Genomic DNA, 14,662 nt, shown 5'->3' with positions numbered 1-14,662 from the left:
TTTTCATGTAAAAAAATTAGAAAGCTAACCCTTGAAAAAACTTTTTCAATTTTAAAAATGTTGCCCGTATTCGCCCAATTTTGAAAAAAAAATATTCAAACAGGCTGAGACAATACCATATATTTGGTTCTTTTGAATTTCGTTGATAAGGCATTTAAGTTGCTAAGAGATGGATATGCAAATATTAAAAAAATGAAAGGAAAATAAGATTATCTAAGTTTTGTCAAATTAGCCTTCGTTTTTATCATTGATATTTCTAAAACTATTAAAGCAGATTACATAAAAAATAAATTACTATTTTTTCAAACAATTATTGCTGAGTCAAAATATTTTGCCCATTATGGAATCTTCTGCGAAAATTGCCTTTTTGTCCCTTAAAACATATATAAAAAATGTAATCAATTGTGTTTTCATAATCACAATTCTTAGTGACAAAACGAGGTATAAAAAATTGATTGATCAAAAATTGCTTTAACCATTTTTGTATGGACCGAAAATTTTTATGGAAAGTTATATCGACAAATTGATGATGCAAAATGGCTTATTTTGGTTTATGAATGGCATGCAGAAAGTTTCAGCCAAATTTAAAAATTCTTAAAACTTAAATTCGTTGATAATTTCTCATCAATTGGATTAGTGATACTCAAAATCAACAATAAAATAATTTTCATTGATGGAAAACAAAAATAATTTTTAATTTGTTTGATGAAGAATATGTTATTTATGCACACAAGTTCGAATATTTAAAAAATAACATATTTTTACATTTGAAGTCGATTGAGTTGAAATGAATTTATTTTCGCATTTCCTCCTTAATTATTTCATTTTTTCACCCGAGTTAACTTCATTGGAAAACTTACCAATCGCGCATTCGCACCCAAGTGAAAAACAATTCCCATCTTTATTTCCGACCCACACCACCGTCTTCCATCTCCAGGGCAAAACGAACGCAAATAAGGGCAAAAAACTTTCAGACCAAACCTTCCAGGTAAACAAAATTTCCACCAACCGACCGCCGTCCGGGAGAGAAAACTTTGCACCATTACACTTTGCCGCCTGTGCGAATCTGTTTTTCCGTTTCATTACGCCAGTTATCGAATTAGGCGCTCGTCGTCCTTGGACGTGACTTTGGTCTGGCACAACAACAACAACAACTCCGGGGAGGGCATCCCCGAGGGGCCCTAGGACCACAAGGACATCTTTGTGCAGAGCGTGGCAGATTTCATGGTCGCAAATCGTGATGATTGAATTATTTGTTCAGGTTCTGTCTGGACTCCACTGTGGTGGGATAAAAATATTTCATTTTTATTTTGAGTTAATATAGATGATATCGATTTTAAATCGATTTCCCGAAGCGCTCTCGATTTTTAGAAAATTTAGCTTCTCTTAAATTTATTGTTTTTGATTTCTGATTGTACAATTTATACATGATGTTTCAAATAATTAAATATGAGAACAAAAATTAAAAAAAAATAAAATAATTGTGATGGAAATGGCCAGCTTTGCTCTCAAAACTGTTTGTGCTCTGTTCCAAAGAGAACCTCACTGGAAACCCGTCCCAAAAGTATCGTATAACTGATCGTATCATATCCCATTGCCAATATCGTCCGTTTTCCGATTCCCAGCCCGGGTGTAACAATTTCGGGAGCCGCCTTCTGTGTATCCATTTCGACAAAACCCACAATCCGTGGTGATTTCTGGGCAAGGGAAATGAGCTTTTGATTGAAAATTCCAATCGCATTCAAATCAGTGGGCTTGTTGTGAAATTCGCTTGCGAATTCAAAACCAGTTTGGGGTGGCAGCGTGTTCCGGGTGAAAATAAATTCTTTTTTTTCGTTTTTCCTTGATTTCCGGAAGGTGCTTCAAAAAGCTCACAGGAAGTGCCTGTCATGACAGTGAAAGGTGTTTTGTTGAGATTCTTTCGCGCGAAAAGATATTTTTTTTCTTTTATTTTCCTGGAACGAGTTGAAACAAACGGAAATGTAAATTTATCTATGTTTACCTTTTTTTCTTTTGCAGTACTGCCTGACGGACAGGCAGCTCAGCTCGATAGAGCAGCCACGGCGGGAGCGCTTTTTTGGGTGCTGGTCCGGCCGAAATGCCCCGCAGTCGTTTTTGGGCGTGTGCGTGGGTCGGAGGGCACCCTCCGACGAGAACCTCACAGACTATGCGCCCATGCAGCGGTATCCAAGGTGAGTGAAAATGTTGACCTTTTTGTAGTTGTAGTTATTCGAGTACAGTCAAAACTCAATTTTCCAAAATCCTAACTGGGTAATTCTCTACCAACTCACACGAAATCGGGAAAAGTTGCCCCGACCCCTCTTCGATTTGCGTGAAACTTTGTCCTAAGGGGTAACTTTTGTCCCCGATCACGAAACCGAGGTCCGTTTTTTGATATCTCGAGACGGAGGGGCGGTACGACCTCTTCCATTTTTGAACATGCGAAAAAAGAGGTGTTTTTCAACAATTTGCAGCCTGAAACGGTGATGAGATAGATATTTGGTGTCAAAGGGACTTTTATGTAAAATTAGACGCCCGATTTGATGGCGTACTCAGAATTCCGAATAAACGTGTTTTTCATCGAAAAAAACACTAAAAAAGTTTTAAAAACTCTCCCATTGTTCGTTACTAGACTGTAAAAATTTTTGGAACATGTCATTTTATGCGAAATTTAATGTTCTTTTGGAATCTACATTGTCCCAGAAGGGTCATTTTTTCATTTAGAACAAAATTTTTCATTTTAAAATTTCGTGTTTTTTCTAACTTTGCAGGGTTATTTTTTAGAGTGTAACAATGTTCTACAAAGTTGTAGAGCAGACAATTACAAAAATTTTGATATATAGACATAAGGGGTTTGCTTATAAACATTACGAGTTTTTGCGATTTTACGAAAAAAAGTTTTGAGAAGTTACTTTTTGCGTTTCTCTTTGTTTTATAAGCAAACCCCTTATGTCTATATATCAAATTTTTTTTAATTGTCTGCTCTACAACTTTGTAGAACATTGTTACACTCTTAAAAACAACCCTGCAAAGTTAGAAAAAACACGAAATTTTAAAATGAAAAATTTTGTTCTAAATGAAAAAATGACCCTTCTGGGACAATGTAGATTCAAAAATTACATTAAATTTACCATAAAATGACATGTTCCAAAATTTTTTACAGTCGAGTAACGGAAAATGGGAGAATTTTAAAACTTTTTTAGTGTTTTTTCGATGAAAAATACGTTTATTCGGAATTCTGAGTACGCCATCAAATCGGGCGTCTAATTTTACATAAAAGTCCCTTTGGCACCAAATTTCTATCTCATCACCGTTTCAGGCTGCAAATTGTTTAAAACACCTCTTTTTTAGCATGTTCAAAAATGGAAGGGGTCGTACCGCCCCTCCGTCTCGAGATATCAAAAAACCGACCTCGGTTTCGTGATCAGGGACAAAAGTTACCCCTTAGGACAAAGTTTCACGCAAATCGAAGAGGGGTCGGGGCAACTGCTGTGTGAGTTGGCGGAGAATTACCCAACTAGAATTTCAGTTTAGATAATCATGAAAAAAAAACATTGAAAATATGACAAAAATATTCTGGAGTATTGTTTCAGGGTCAATTCGAATAATAATTTCAGCGTTTCTTTCAATGTGCAAATGGGGAGTGTAATTGAAGTGCTCTGCGTTTTTATTACAACCCAAACCGCCTAAAGCCTCTCCTAATTCTAAAATTTTCATTGAAATCATCACTACAAGCTGTTGTGAATTCGAATTACCATACTCGAGCTTAAATGCCCAGCACTGCCAATTGTTCTCGGACCCATTAACAATTTTAGCCAAAAATGGTTTCAACACGATGCGATACTCCACACAAAACCATCCATTCGCCGTGAAATCACATAAATTTATCAGCATATTGACAAACATTATCGCAAATAAACGCGGTCCCAAACCGGGCCATTCCAGTGCATGTCCCAATGCAATTCGACAAACAGTCCGGTGGAAGCCCTGCGGGGTCGTCCTCCGAACGTTCGATCTGCACCATCAGCAAGAGTCCCAATAAAATGCATTCCCAGCTGGTGCACGTGCTGTGCGTCGTCGTAGTGGGTTCATGGCGATAATGCCAGGACTCATCCCACCACCCACACCCCCCGCGATTGCAGCACCTCTCCGAGATGGACTCCACCGGCATTCTTATCGTGCTTTCAGCGACCACACGTTGAATGCATCGAACCCTTGAAGTTCCAGTTGTGAGACATTTCTGCAACAACAAAAAACCTCTGGGTAATTCTCCGCCAACTCACACAGCAGTTGCCCCGACCCCTCTTCGATTTGCGTGAAACTTTGTCCTAAGGGGTAACTTTTGTCCCTGATCACGAATCCGAGGTCCGTTTTTTGATATCTCGTGACGGAGGGCGGTTTCCATTTTTGAACATGTGAAAAAGAGGTGTTTTTCAATAATTTGCAGCCTGAAACGGTGATGAGATAGAAATTTGGTGTCAAAGGGACTTTTATGTAAAATTAGACGCCCGATTTGATGGCGTACTCAGAATTCCGAAAAACGTATTTTCATCGAAAAAACACTAAAAAGTTTTAAAAATTCTCCCATTTTCCGTTACTCGACTGTAAAAAATTTGGAACATGTCATTTTATGGGAAATTTAATATACTTTTCAAATCTACATTGTCCCAGAAGGGTCATTTTTTCATCTAGAACAAAATTTTTCATTTTAAAATTTCGTGTTTTTTCTAACTTTGCAGGGTTATTTTTTAGAGTGTAACAATGTTCTACAAAGTTGTAGAGCAGACAATTACAAAAATTTTGATATATAGACATAAGGGGTTTGCTAATAAACATCACGAGTTATCGCGATTCTACGAAAAAAAGTTTTGAAAAAGTTGGTCGTCATCGATCATGGCCGTTCATGGTCACCCGCGACAGACACGGACGACGAAACAAAGAGAAACGCAAAAAGTAACTTTTTCAAAACTTTTTTTCGTAAAATCGCGATAACTCGTGATGTTTATTAGCAAACCCCTTATGTCTATATATCAAAATTTTTGTAATTGTCTGCTCTACAACTTTGTAAACATTGTTACACTCTAAAAATAACCCTGCAAAGTTAGAAAAACACGAAATTTTAAAATGAAAATTTTGTTCTAAATGAAAAATGACCCTTCTGGGACAATGTAGATTCGAAAAGTACATTAAATTTCCCATAAAATGACATGTTCCAAAATTTTTACAGTCGAGTAACGGAAAATGGGAGAATTTTAAAACTTTTAGTGTTTTTCGATGAAAATACGTTTTTCGGAATTCTGAGTACGCCATCAAATCGGGCGTCTAATTTTAAAAGTCCTTTGACACCAAATTTCTATCTCATCACCGTTTCAGGCTGCAAATTATTGAAAAACACCTCATTTTCGCATGTTCAAAATGGAAGGGGTCGTACCGCCCCTCCGTCACGAGATATCAAAAAACGGACCTCGGTTTCGTGATCAGGGACAAAAGTTACCCCTTAGGACAAAGTTTCACGCAAATCGAAGAGGGGTCGGGGCAACTTTTCCCGATTTCGTGTGAGTTGATAGAGAATTACCCCTCTGTAAACCAAACTTATTGCAAAACTGCTTAAAACTCAATTTTTGCTAGAAATAATGTCAACAGTGGTCACTCAAGGGTTCACTCCACGTGGAATCTGTTGATCTGTTGATGATGCTGATGCGGTGGCCGGCTATTATTGTGGGACGGAGCTGACGAGGCCAAACGCCGGCGCTGACGGCAACACTGCAAACTCTCGACGTGTCACATCGATTGATACGGACACATAGATATAGATAGGTGACTATTGGCGACGGCTGGGGTCATAAAGTTTGGCCCGGCCCGGAGTTGGGGCAGTGTGCAGAAGACAGTGGAGAACGGTGATTCTTGCGGTGCACCAAGTCACGAAGTGGATGAGGTTAGAATTTCAAGCAGGAATGTTTTATTTTTATCACTGGTGTTAAGGAGAAATGTACTGGGGTAGCAGCTGGGTTTGATATTAAATTGTGTGAAGAAAGTGGCTTTAGATATAAATTCACTCGATGGTGTGCAATTTTGAAATTCAGTGAACGATGGTAACGGTATTAGTCGATTCCTTATTAAAGTTGATTGGAATAGTTTTACGAATTATTTTGAATTTAATATTTTGTTACCAGATCAATTCTCTAAGATTTAGGTCATTCGATTCTTTTTTGTATTTTTTAATCCTGCTGAAACTTTTTTTTGGTGCCTACGGTATGCCCAAATAAGCCATTTTGCACCATTAGTTTGTCCATATAATTTTCCATACAAATTTGGCAGCTGTCCATACAAAAATGATATGTGATAATTCAAAAATCTGAATCTGTTGATGGATTTTTTTATCGATTTGGTGTCTTCGGCAAAGTTGTAGGTATGGATAAGGACTACACTGAAAAAAAAATGATGCACGGTAATAGTGGGCACAAATGTTAAAAAATTAAAATAAATAACTTAGACTATTTTTAAAAAAGTAACCTAAAAATTTCTATAACTTAAAAACGGTGCACTTTATCAAAATTTTATTAAACTACTCTTTGATTGCAAATTCAATTTTACATTGAAAAATTTTTGCGACCAATATTTTGTGACCAGCATTTCTTTATTTCAAGTTTTAGTGACAAAAAATGAAATTAAAAATCACAAAAAAAATTTTGTGTTGTCTTTATCCTTACGTACAACTTTGCCGAAGACACCAAATCGATCAAAAAAATCCTTCAAAAGGTACTGAGATTTGAACTATCACAAATCATTTTTGTATGGACAGCTGCCAAATTTGTATGGAAAATTATATGGACAAACTAATGATGTAAAATGGCTTCTTTGGGCATACCGAAGGCACCACAAAAGTTTCAGCCCGATTAAAAAAATCTAAAATTAAAATTAATAAAAAAGAGTGATTTCTTAGAGAACTGCTCTCCATGATTTTGATTTGATTTGATTGTCTTTATTATTTTCTTTGAGATGAATTATTTATTATTCTATCCATAAGTTTATTTTTGTGCAGGAAAAAATAAAATAGGTTCATCAATTTTTACTTTATTACAATTTTACTTATCACTAAAAACTGATTATGTGACTACTACCGTAAAACGGGGTAACTTTGATGGGTTTGAGATTTGAAGACGTACAAATTAAATACGTACGGAATGATATGGAATCGTACTGACCGTGGTAAAGAAGTGTCTAATGCACTTCTAGAAGAAGTTTTCATAAAAGTTTAAAAAGTTTATTAATTATAAAAAAGATGAATAGCATTATTTAATACTCTCAAAGTGTCATGATGAATCGATGATGAATCGATGAACATTTTTTCGAATCGGAAACGGAATGCATTTTGGGATTCTTTGGAAAATTATCCACTTGAGGTAGGTAGAAGATAATTGTAAATAATTAAAATTATGTAGTTTTGAAATATAATTAAAAAAAACTTCAAATTAACAGGCATTTTCAGCAGAACAAATTTCATATAAATTTTTAAAACTTTTGATTCGTTTGAAGCAGTTTAAAATGCAATATGAATCGATAATTTTATAAACAAAACTAGTTTTAACGAATTCTAGGCAAAAATACGAGTTTTTTTTACAATTTTACCTGAAATTTATAAATATTTTGTTTTGGCTATATGGTTATTAAATAATTTGCATACATTTCGAAAGCTATAACATTTTTTTAAATATTCAAAATTTTCATACGACTACGTATTTTTGAAAACATGCTAAAAAATTTCACGATATGGGTATCAAATGATTGGACATTTTTCATGTGTTTTGATAGTTATAATATTTTTTGTGAAATACTAAAATTTTGTGTGAAACGGATCAGTAGTGCGGTGCCTGTGTGGACGCGCAGTCCTGTTTTTTTTTTTTTCGTGTTATTTTCCGTCTCTTTTGTGTCGCTATTTGTGTTCATGGGGTGATTGGATTTCTTCTTCTTCTTTTTTAATTTATTTTTTGTTCGTGCGTTCGTTGGCCGATGAATTTTATTTTTGTTCTCTTTATATAGTTTTCGATAGAAACGATCCGATTTTTTTTTAGACAAGCAAGTCGTATTGCTGGATTAAGTCCTTTCCATTTCATCGAGGATCGGAAGGCACGTCGACGGATATGTTTTAAGGCTTATGATATAAAATAATTTTAATGAATGAAGCCCTTCCTACATCACCGTTGATCGGAAGGCACGCCGACGGAGAATTTCTGGAGAATCGTGGTCGAATTAATACTATATTTAAATCCCTAGATAGGTATCGAAAAAAGTGCAGTGCTTCTTGGGACGCGCAGTCCTTTTTTTTTTTCTCTCTCTCTTTTGTGTCGCTCTTTGTGTGCATGAGGTGATTGGGCATAATAATTGAATAATGCCATCAAAAGTGCGGTGCTTCGGTGGACGCGTAGTCCTGTTTTTTCGTGATAATTTTCGTCTCTTTTGTGTTGCTATTTGTGTGCATGGGGTGATTGGTTTTATGTGAGTAGGTTTTTTATGTTATTTTTTTTTTTTTCTTTCTCTCCATTTCCTCAGTTTGATTTGCGATTCCTTTCCGTCGGGTCGTGTTTTTTTTTTCGCGATCGTCGTCGGTGTGTGTTTTTCGTTTTTTTTTTTCGCGTGCTTGTATGTGTGTAAAGGTGCGGCTGGCTCTGGTTGTCATCGATGACAATTGAGTCAGTCTGATTTGCGATGCCTTTCGGTCGGGTCGCAGGGTTTTTTCGCATTCGTCGTCGGTGTGCAATAACAACAAAACCTTATCATACCATTTCAGCTCGATAAACATCGTAACTCGTCGTTCGCTTCGTTAATCAGTACCCCACTAAACATGAATCATGTAAAACTCTTAAAAACATCTCAATTAAAAAGTCAGACTGTTAAATCCTTCATCATTTAATTACAAATAATTTTGGTTCTATCTTTCCACAGCCGGCTGTCTAAGATTAAACCATTTCAATTAAAAGTTAACAGCCGATAAACGGGAAATGTCTCATCCGCAGCATCCGATTGCTTGCCTTGAGAATAAAACATAATACCTTCAACAAACACTATGATTTTGGGTCGCATCATCATCTTCTATGATGAATCCTGACCAAACACCCTATCCTACTAACAAATTTTCAGGTTCCTGGCGCTTGTGGGGTGTAAGCACAGAGTAAATCAGCTGCCCTAGTAGCAACCTGCGCTAACTAACATTCCCGTCCCTTAAAATCGAGATCTACAAACTGACATGGCGGGCGCCGTTGGTGGCCAATGACTGTTACCTATTCGCAACTGATCTAGCTTTAGCAATCATGGTGTTCTATCTTTTCAGCGCATTCATACATGCTGTTGATAAGGGAATCACCACTAGATCGTCGAAGCATATAATCAGTAGTGCTGAAAGGATATTACGGTTCTGTTCAGCAACGGAGGGGCAACCATGGGTGATCTCTCATGCTCATGCTCATGCTCAATACTAAAATTTTGTGTGAAACGTATTTTGGACATTAAATTTTGTGGTTTAACTAATGATTCAACGAAACGGGACGTTACTTTTGAGTTTTAAGAATGTTCTTCAAATGTTTGCCTTTTTGACAATAAAATTCGTCGTAAATTTAAATGGTTTTGGACTTATGTTTTTGGCTTGGAGAATAAAGTGAAGGTAAAGTTCATTGAATTTGGGAATTATACTTTAATTAAAGCTTTGCTGAATCAAATGCATGGAAGAAAAAATAAAGTTTTCTTCGAATGAAGTTTCTCAGTTAAGAAAGGATTTAGCATCATTTGTATCATCTAATGATTCTGTGTATGATGTACTATTTAAGTTCGGTCTTGTTTTTTCAACTCTCAAAGTCTTGTTTTGTGAAATTTTGAATTGTGATATTTTGTTGAGTATGGATATGTTGTGGATAATTGTTGCAATGTTTAAGAAATGTATTTTAGTTAATTCTAAAGATGCTCCACCTAAGGTATACAGGTTGAGTGAATTTGACAATGGTGATTACTGGAGATTATTTGTTCTGACTGAAAGAGATAGTTTTCATTTTCATAGTGTTTTAAGCATACTACCTGATTCAAAGGAACGTTTTGATTTGGTATCTGATGTTTCGGTTCTTCTTGTAACTGATTTTTGTGATTCAAATAATGTTATTAGTCATTCAGTGGTAGGTTTAGATCAATTATATTTGGCAGCTTGCTTTGAAAATAATGTAAATTTGCGTATAAAAAAATGAATATGGATGGAAATTGTATGTATCGGGCATTGCTTGACCAGTTGAATAGATTTGGTTATTCGTTTGATTTTAATTAAGATTTTTTTCTGAGTTTAGGAGCAACATTGCGGATTTTATGTAGCCAAAAAGAAACATATTTGTATTTAAAGTGTTTAAAATATTTAAATATTAAAAATGTTTAAAGAATTTGAATTAACTCAAGTTTTTAATTTTTTTAAGCATTTAAAGTATTTAATGTATGTAAAGCATTTGAAGTATTTATAGAACTTAAAGTATTTAAAGTATTAAAATTTTTTAAAGTTTTTAACGTACTTAAAGTATTTAAAGTATTTAGAGAATTTAAAGTATTTAAAGTTTTAAAGTTTTTAAAGTTTTTAAAGTTTTTAAAGTTTTTAAAGTTTTTAAAGTTTTTAAAGTTTTTAAAGTTTTTAAAGTTTTTAAAGTTTTTAATGTTTTTAAAGTTTTTAAAGTTTTTAAAGTTTTGAAAGTTTTTAAACTTTTATAAGTATTTAAAGTATTTAAAATTTTTAAAGTTTTAAGCGAACTTAAAGTATTTAAAGAATTTAAAGAATTTAAAGTATTTAAAGTTTTTAAAGTTTTTAAAAATTTTAATGTTTTCAAAGTTTTTAAACTTTTAAAAGTTAAAATACTTTTAAAAGTTTAAAAACTTTAAATACTTTAAAAACTTTTTAAACTATTTAAAGAATTTAAAGGCTTTAAAGCATTTAAAGTTTTAAAAGTATATAAAGTATTCAAATTATTTTAAGTATTTAAATTATATAAAGTATTTAAAATTATACTAAAAATTTCCATATTTTAAAATACGGGTTTCAAATGATCAGAAATTGAGCATACATTTAGTTAGTAACATTATTTTTTAACAAAATTTCGTATTTTCGAAAAAATACTCAAAATTTCAGAATTTTACAGTATGGGTATCAAATGATTCAATATTTTTAATTTATTTCAATAAGAATAATATTTTTTGTGGATGGCTAAAATTTTTAACAAAACCACGTCTTTTTTTAAAATGCTCAATTTTTACAAAATGCGCATTCAAGGGTTAGGAATTATTCATGCATGTTGATGGATTTTTTTAATTACTCAAAATTTTTATAGAACTTCGTTCTTAAAAAAATACTCATGATTTCAGTTTTGTTTCAAGTTTTTTTTAAATACATAATTTTGTGAAAATTTTGAGTATTTCTAAAAAAATATTTCTATCGAAATGAATGAAAAATATCGAAAATACGTAATTTTGTGAAAATTTTTGAGTACTATACAAAATATATTATTGTTACCGAAATGTATTTGATACCCATAGTAAAAAAACACAAAATTTAAGTAATTTTTGAAAATACGTAATTTTGTGAAAATGTTGAGTGTTTCATAAAAATATTATGACTGTTGAAATGTACGCATATTGTAAAAACTGAAATTTTGAGTATTTTTTCGAAAATACGTAGTTTTGTGAAAAAATAGAGTATTTTCAAAATAATGTGTTATATTTTTCGAAATGTATAAAAAAAAATCCCGATCATTAATACCCATATAGAAATAACAACAATTTTTAGTATTTTAATTCGAGAAACATTGCATTTTTAAAATACAGTAAAAATACGTATTTTTGTGAATATGTTCATGTTATTATAATTGCAATGGATAGCTGACATCATCCCGTTTCCTAAACACTGAAATTTTGTTTTAATTTGGATGATTTTTCATAGGATTTAGGTCAATGTCTCCCATGTAGCCATAATCCCCCCACTGGGCCGTGCTTAACCGAGGCAGCAAAACCGGGACACGACTGTATTGCAAAACATCTGGACTGGTGTAGAGTGCATTTTTAAACACTGTTTTCATTCAAATTTTTTAACCATGGCTTGTATTTTCACATTTTATATTTTCTTGGGGTCCCATAAGTCGCTATTGAAAATGATAAAGTTTAGTTAAGTACTTCAAAAGTCATGCTGAAAAAAATAAATTTTGACTAGAGTGCGGAAGATTTAAAAAGGGTGGTTGTTTGAAAGTAACTTCGTCATGTTTTTTTATTTTTATAAATGTTTTAAAAGAACTTTTCAACGATCCCCAGATTTAAGATTTGACAAACCTATCAAAAGTTATCAGTACTTAAGTGTTATTTATACACCTTTTTGCTGAAATATTTTGATGAAAACTTCGTCCCTAATGTTGGATAAAGAGCTTGTTTTTTTATTGTTGAAGCATTTCTGAAGTTTTTTTTGTCTGAAAAATCATCATAATTATCTAAATTTCTGTTGACTTATCCAAAACTGTCATCCCTGCTGGTCCTAGAGCATCATAGTGCCACTGCACATTTTCCCAAAATTACTCCAGGATGACACGACATTCCTCCCCTTGACTCACAAACCAGCGCAAACCGGTGGTCACAATTTTCAATTTATCGCTGCGTTGAAATCCCAAACACGTCCCAGCAATTTTCCCATTCTTGTGTCCTGCCTGCTGGTGCTGGTTGGTGCTCAGACTATTGAACCTGGCTGGCGTACGATTAATCACAATCGTTCGTCCTTTCCCCCAAGGCCTCCCAGCTAGCCCAGGTCAGGTAAGTGGACGGCTTCCGTTTCTGGAGAGCGTGTGCAGTGCACTTTTGTTACAGACTTGGTCAACACGACTTGTCCGAACATACACACATCATTGCGGTCACTTAGAGCTTTTGAAAGCTCAGCTCAGCTGTGCTCTTTGTGATAAGGTCCTCTCCTCGTACAACTTGGAGCAAATGTTTATTCTTTGATTCCTGAAGCACTGCTTTAGTTACTCTTCTTGAAAGGAGGTGTTCAGCTTTGCCAACACTTTTCTCTGCAGACCACAAATAAATAATTCAATTCGATTGATAAATATTTCCTTCGTGCAAACGAAGAATTATATTGATCCGACGTGGTACATCGCCTTTTGTGGTTCTTCTTCTACCAGAGACCAGAGTCTCACGGGGCTGGCAAATCGTACATTTTAATTATGGGGCTGGTGGCATATCGCATCTTAGTACCTACTAACGCACACAAACACGTTCGAGCATAAACCTTCGGCTAGGCTAGAGTTGCAGCAAAAGAACAGCGACATCTATAAGGGGGAGGACATTTACTGGGTATTTTCTTTGGAGCGGGCGTCTAGTGTCGCTTTTACGTGAGACAATGAATGGCTGCTGGTGCTGAGTAGATAGACACCCCCCTCGGCACACGTGCTAAAATGAAGATTTGTGGCTGACTGTAGGATTTGTGTTTGCTTGAGTTAGTACTTGGTATCGTTTGGTTGGATTTAATAATCTATGAACGTTGTTTGGTGAAAGCTTCTTTTAACTTTCGTTAATTTCATGTATTATATGAAATAACCCTGCTTTCAAAATCTTACCTGTTCTTCAAAATTCAACTTTGAATGAAAGAAAATTAACTAAAAAAAATTAAGCAAGAATCTCATAGATCGGCTTCTTTGAAATAAAAAATTGAAATAATTACTTAAGAAGAAAAAAATCCTTGGTACAAGTACGTTGAAAATTAAAATAGGGTAGGGTAGTCATCAATGAGACACTTTTGGTTTTTAACATTTAACGATTTTTGTATTTTTTTCATCAGCATGTTTTAATGAGCTTTTTGTTGCAATTTCTTTCTTTTAATGTGTTCTAACATTGACCAAAATATGAGATCGATCCGACCTCTACAGTCAGAGCTATCCAACTGTCTCATTGTAGACGCACTTGGCAGGAACAATGAGACAGGTGGGGAACAATGAGACACTCTACGAAAATCAATACTTTTCTTGTAAAACATCATGTTTTGGTATTGTTCCATTGCAGGTGACTTGCTTTGAACATTTTCAAGCAATTTTGTCAACACGAAACTTCAAGTAACAAAAGTTATACTAAAAAGTATTTAAATTTAGTAAAATCCATTTATTTATACCAAATAACTTTATATTTTTGGTTAAATGAAGTCAAAACTCAATAAATATGCCAAAAATCACTTCCAATTCATGTTTTGAAGGATTTCCCTAGATTTTGAAAAGTTTAATGAAGAAAAATCAAAGTGTCTCATTGTTACCCATGGGCTGAAAAGAGTGGGGAACAATGAGACAGCCCTGGATTCTAAGTATATTCTTAATTTTGGTCAAATCTAATGAAAGGCCATTGTAGCCCAACTCATGCCCTATGAAATGACGAAAGAAATTTGGAGAAATACTAGTTTTTGTTTTATTGGCAGCCTATGAGCGAAAATGTAATTTTCAGTCATAATTTACTTTTCCACCCCAAAATCAAACATTTATGAATAACTTTGCAAGGGAGCGTCCATAACCAAAGCCACTGTAATGGCAGACGTGTATCCAGTAGACACACCTTTCCCCAAAATATGAGCCTGATTGGTTGAAACTACGACTTGTGAGAGCCATTTTATCATTGTTCCCCG

The 14,662-nt window shown here is 34.2% G+C and overlaps 1 protein-coding gene across 9 annotated transcripts in view; it reads left to right on the top strand.

Moving 5' to 3' along the window:
• The window catches only part of LOC6050917, a 363,016-nt gene that overhangs the window by 242,487 nt on the left and 105,867 nt on the right, over window positions 1-14,662 (top strand). For all 9 annotated transcript variants that reach the window (XM_038256309.1, XM_038256308.1, XM_038256312.1 and 6 more), the window contains one exon: window positions 2,020-2,192. In XM_038256309.1, coding sequence (XP_038112237.1) covers window positions 2,020-2,192 — 173 coding nt within the window. The remainder of the gene's footprint in view (window positions 1-2,019; window positions 2,193-14,662) is intronic.

Source organism: Culex quinquefasciatus, chromosome 2 (genome assembly GCF_015732765.1).
Source record: "Culex quinquefasciatus strain JHB chromosome 2, VPISU_Cqui_1.0_pri_paternal, whole genome shotgun sequence".
Lineage (NCBI taxonomy): Eukaryota > Metazoa > Arthropoda > Insecta > Diptera > Culicidae > Culex > Culex quinquefasciatus.
This window is presented reverse-complemented; position numbering and strand designations above follow the sequence as displayed.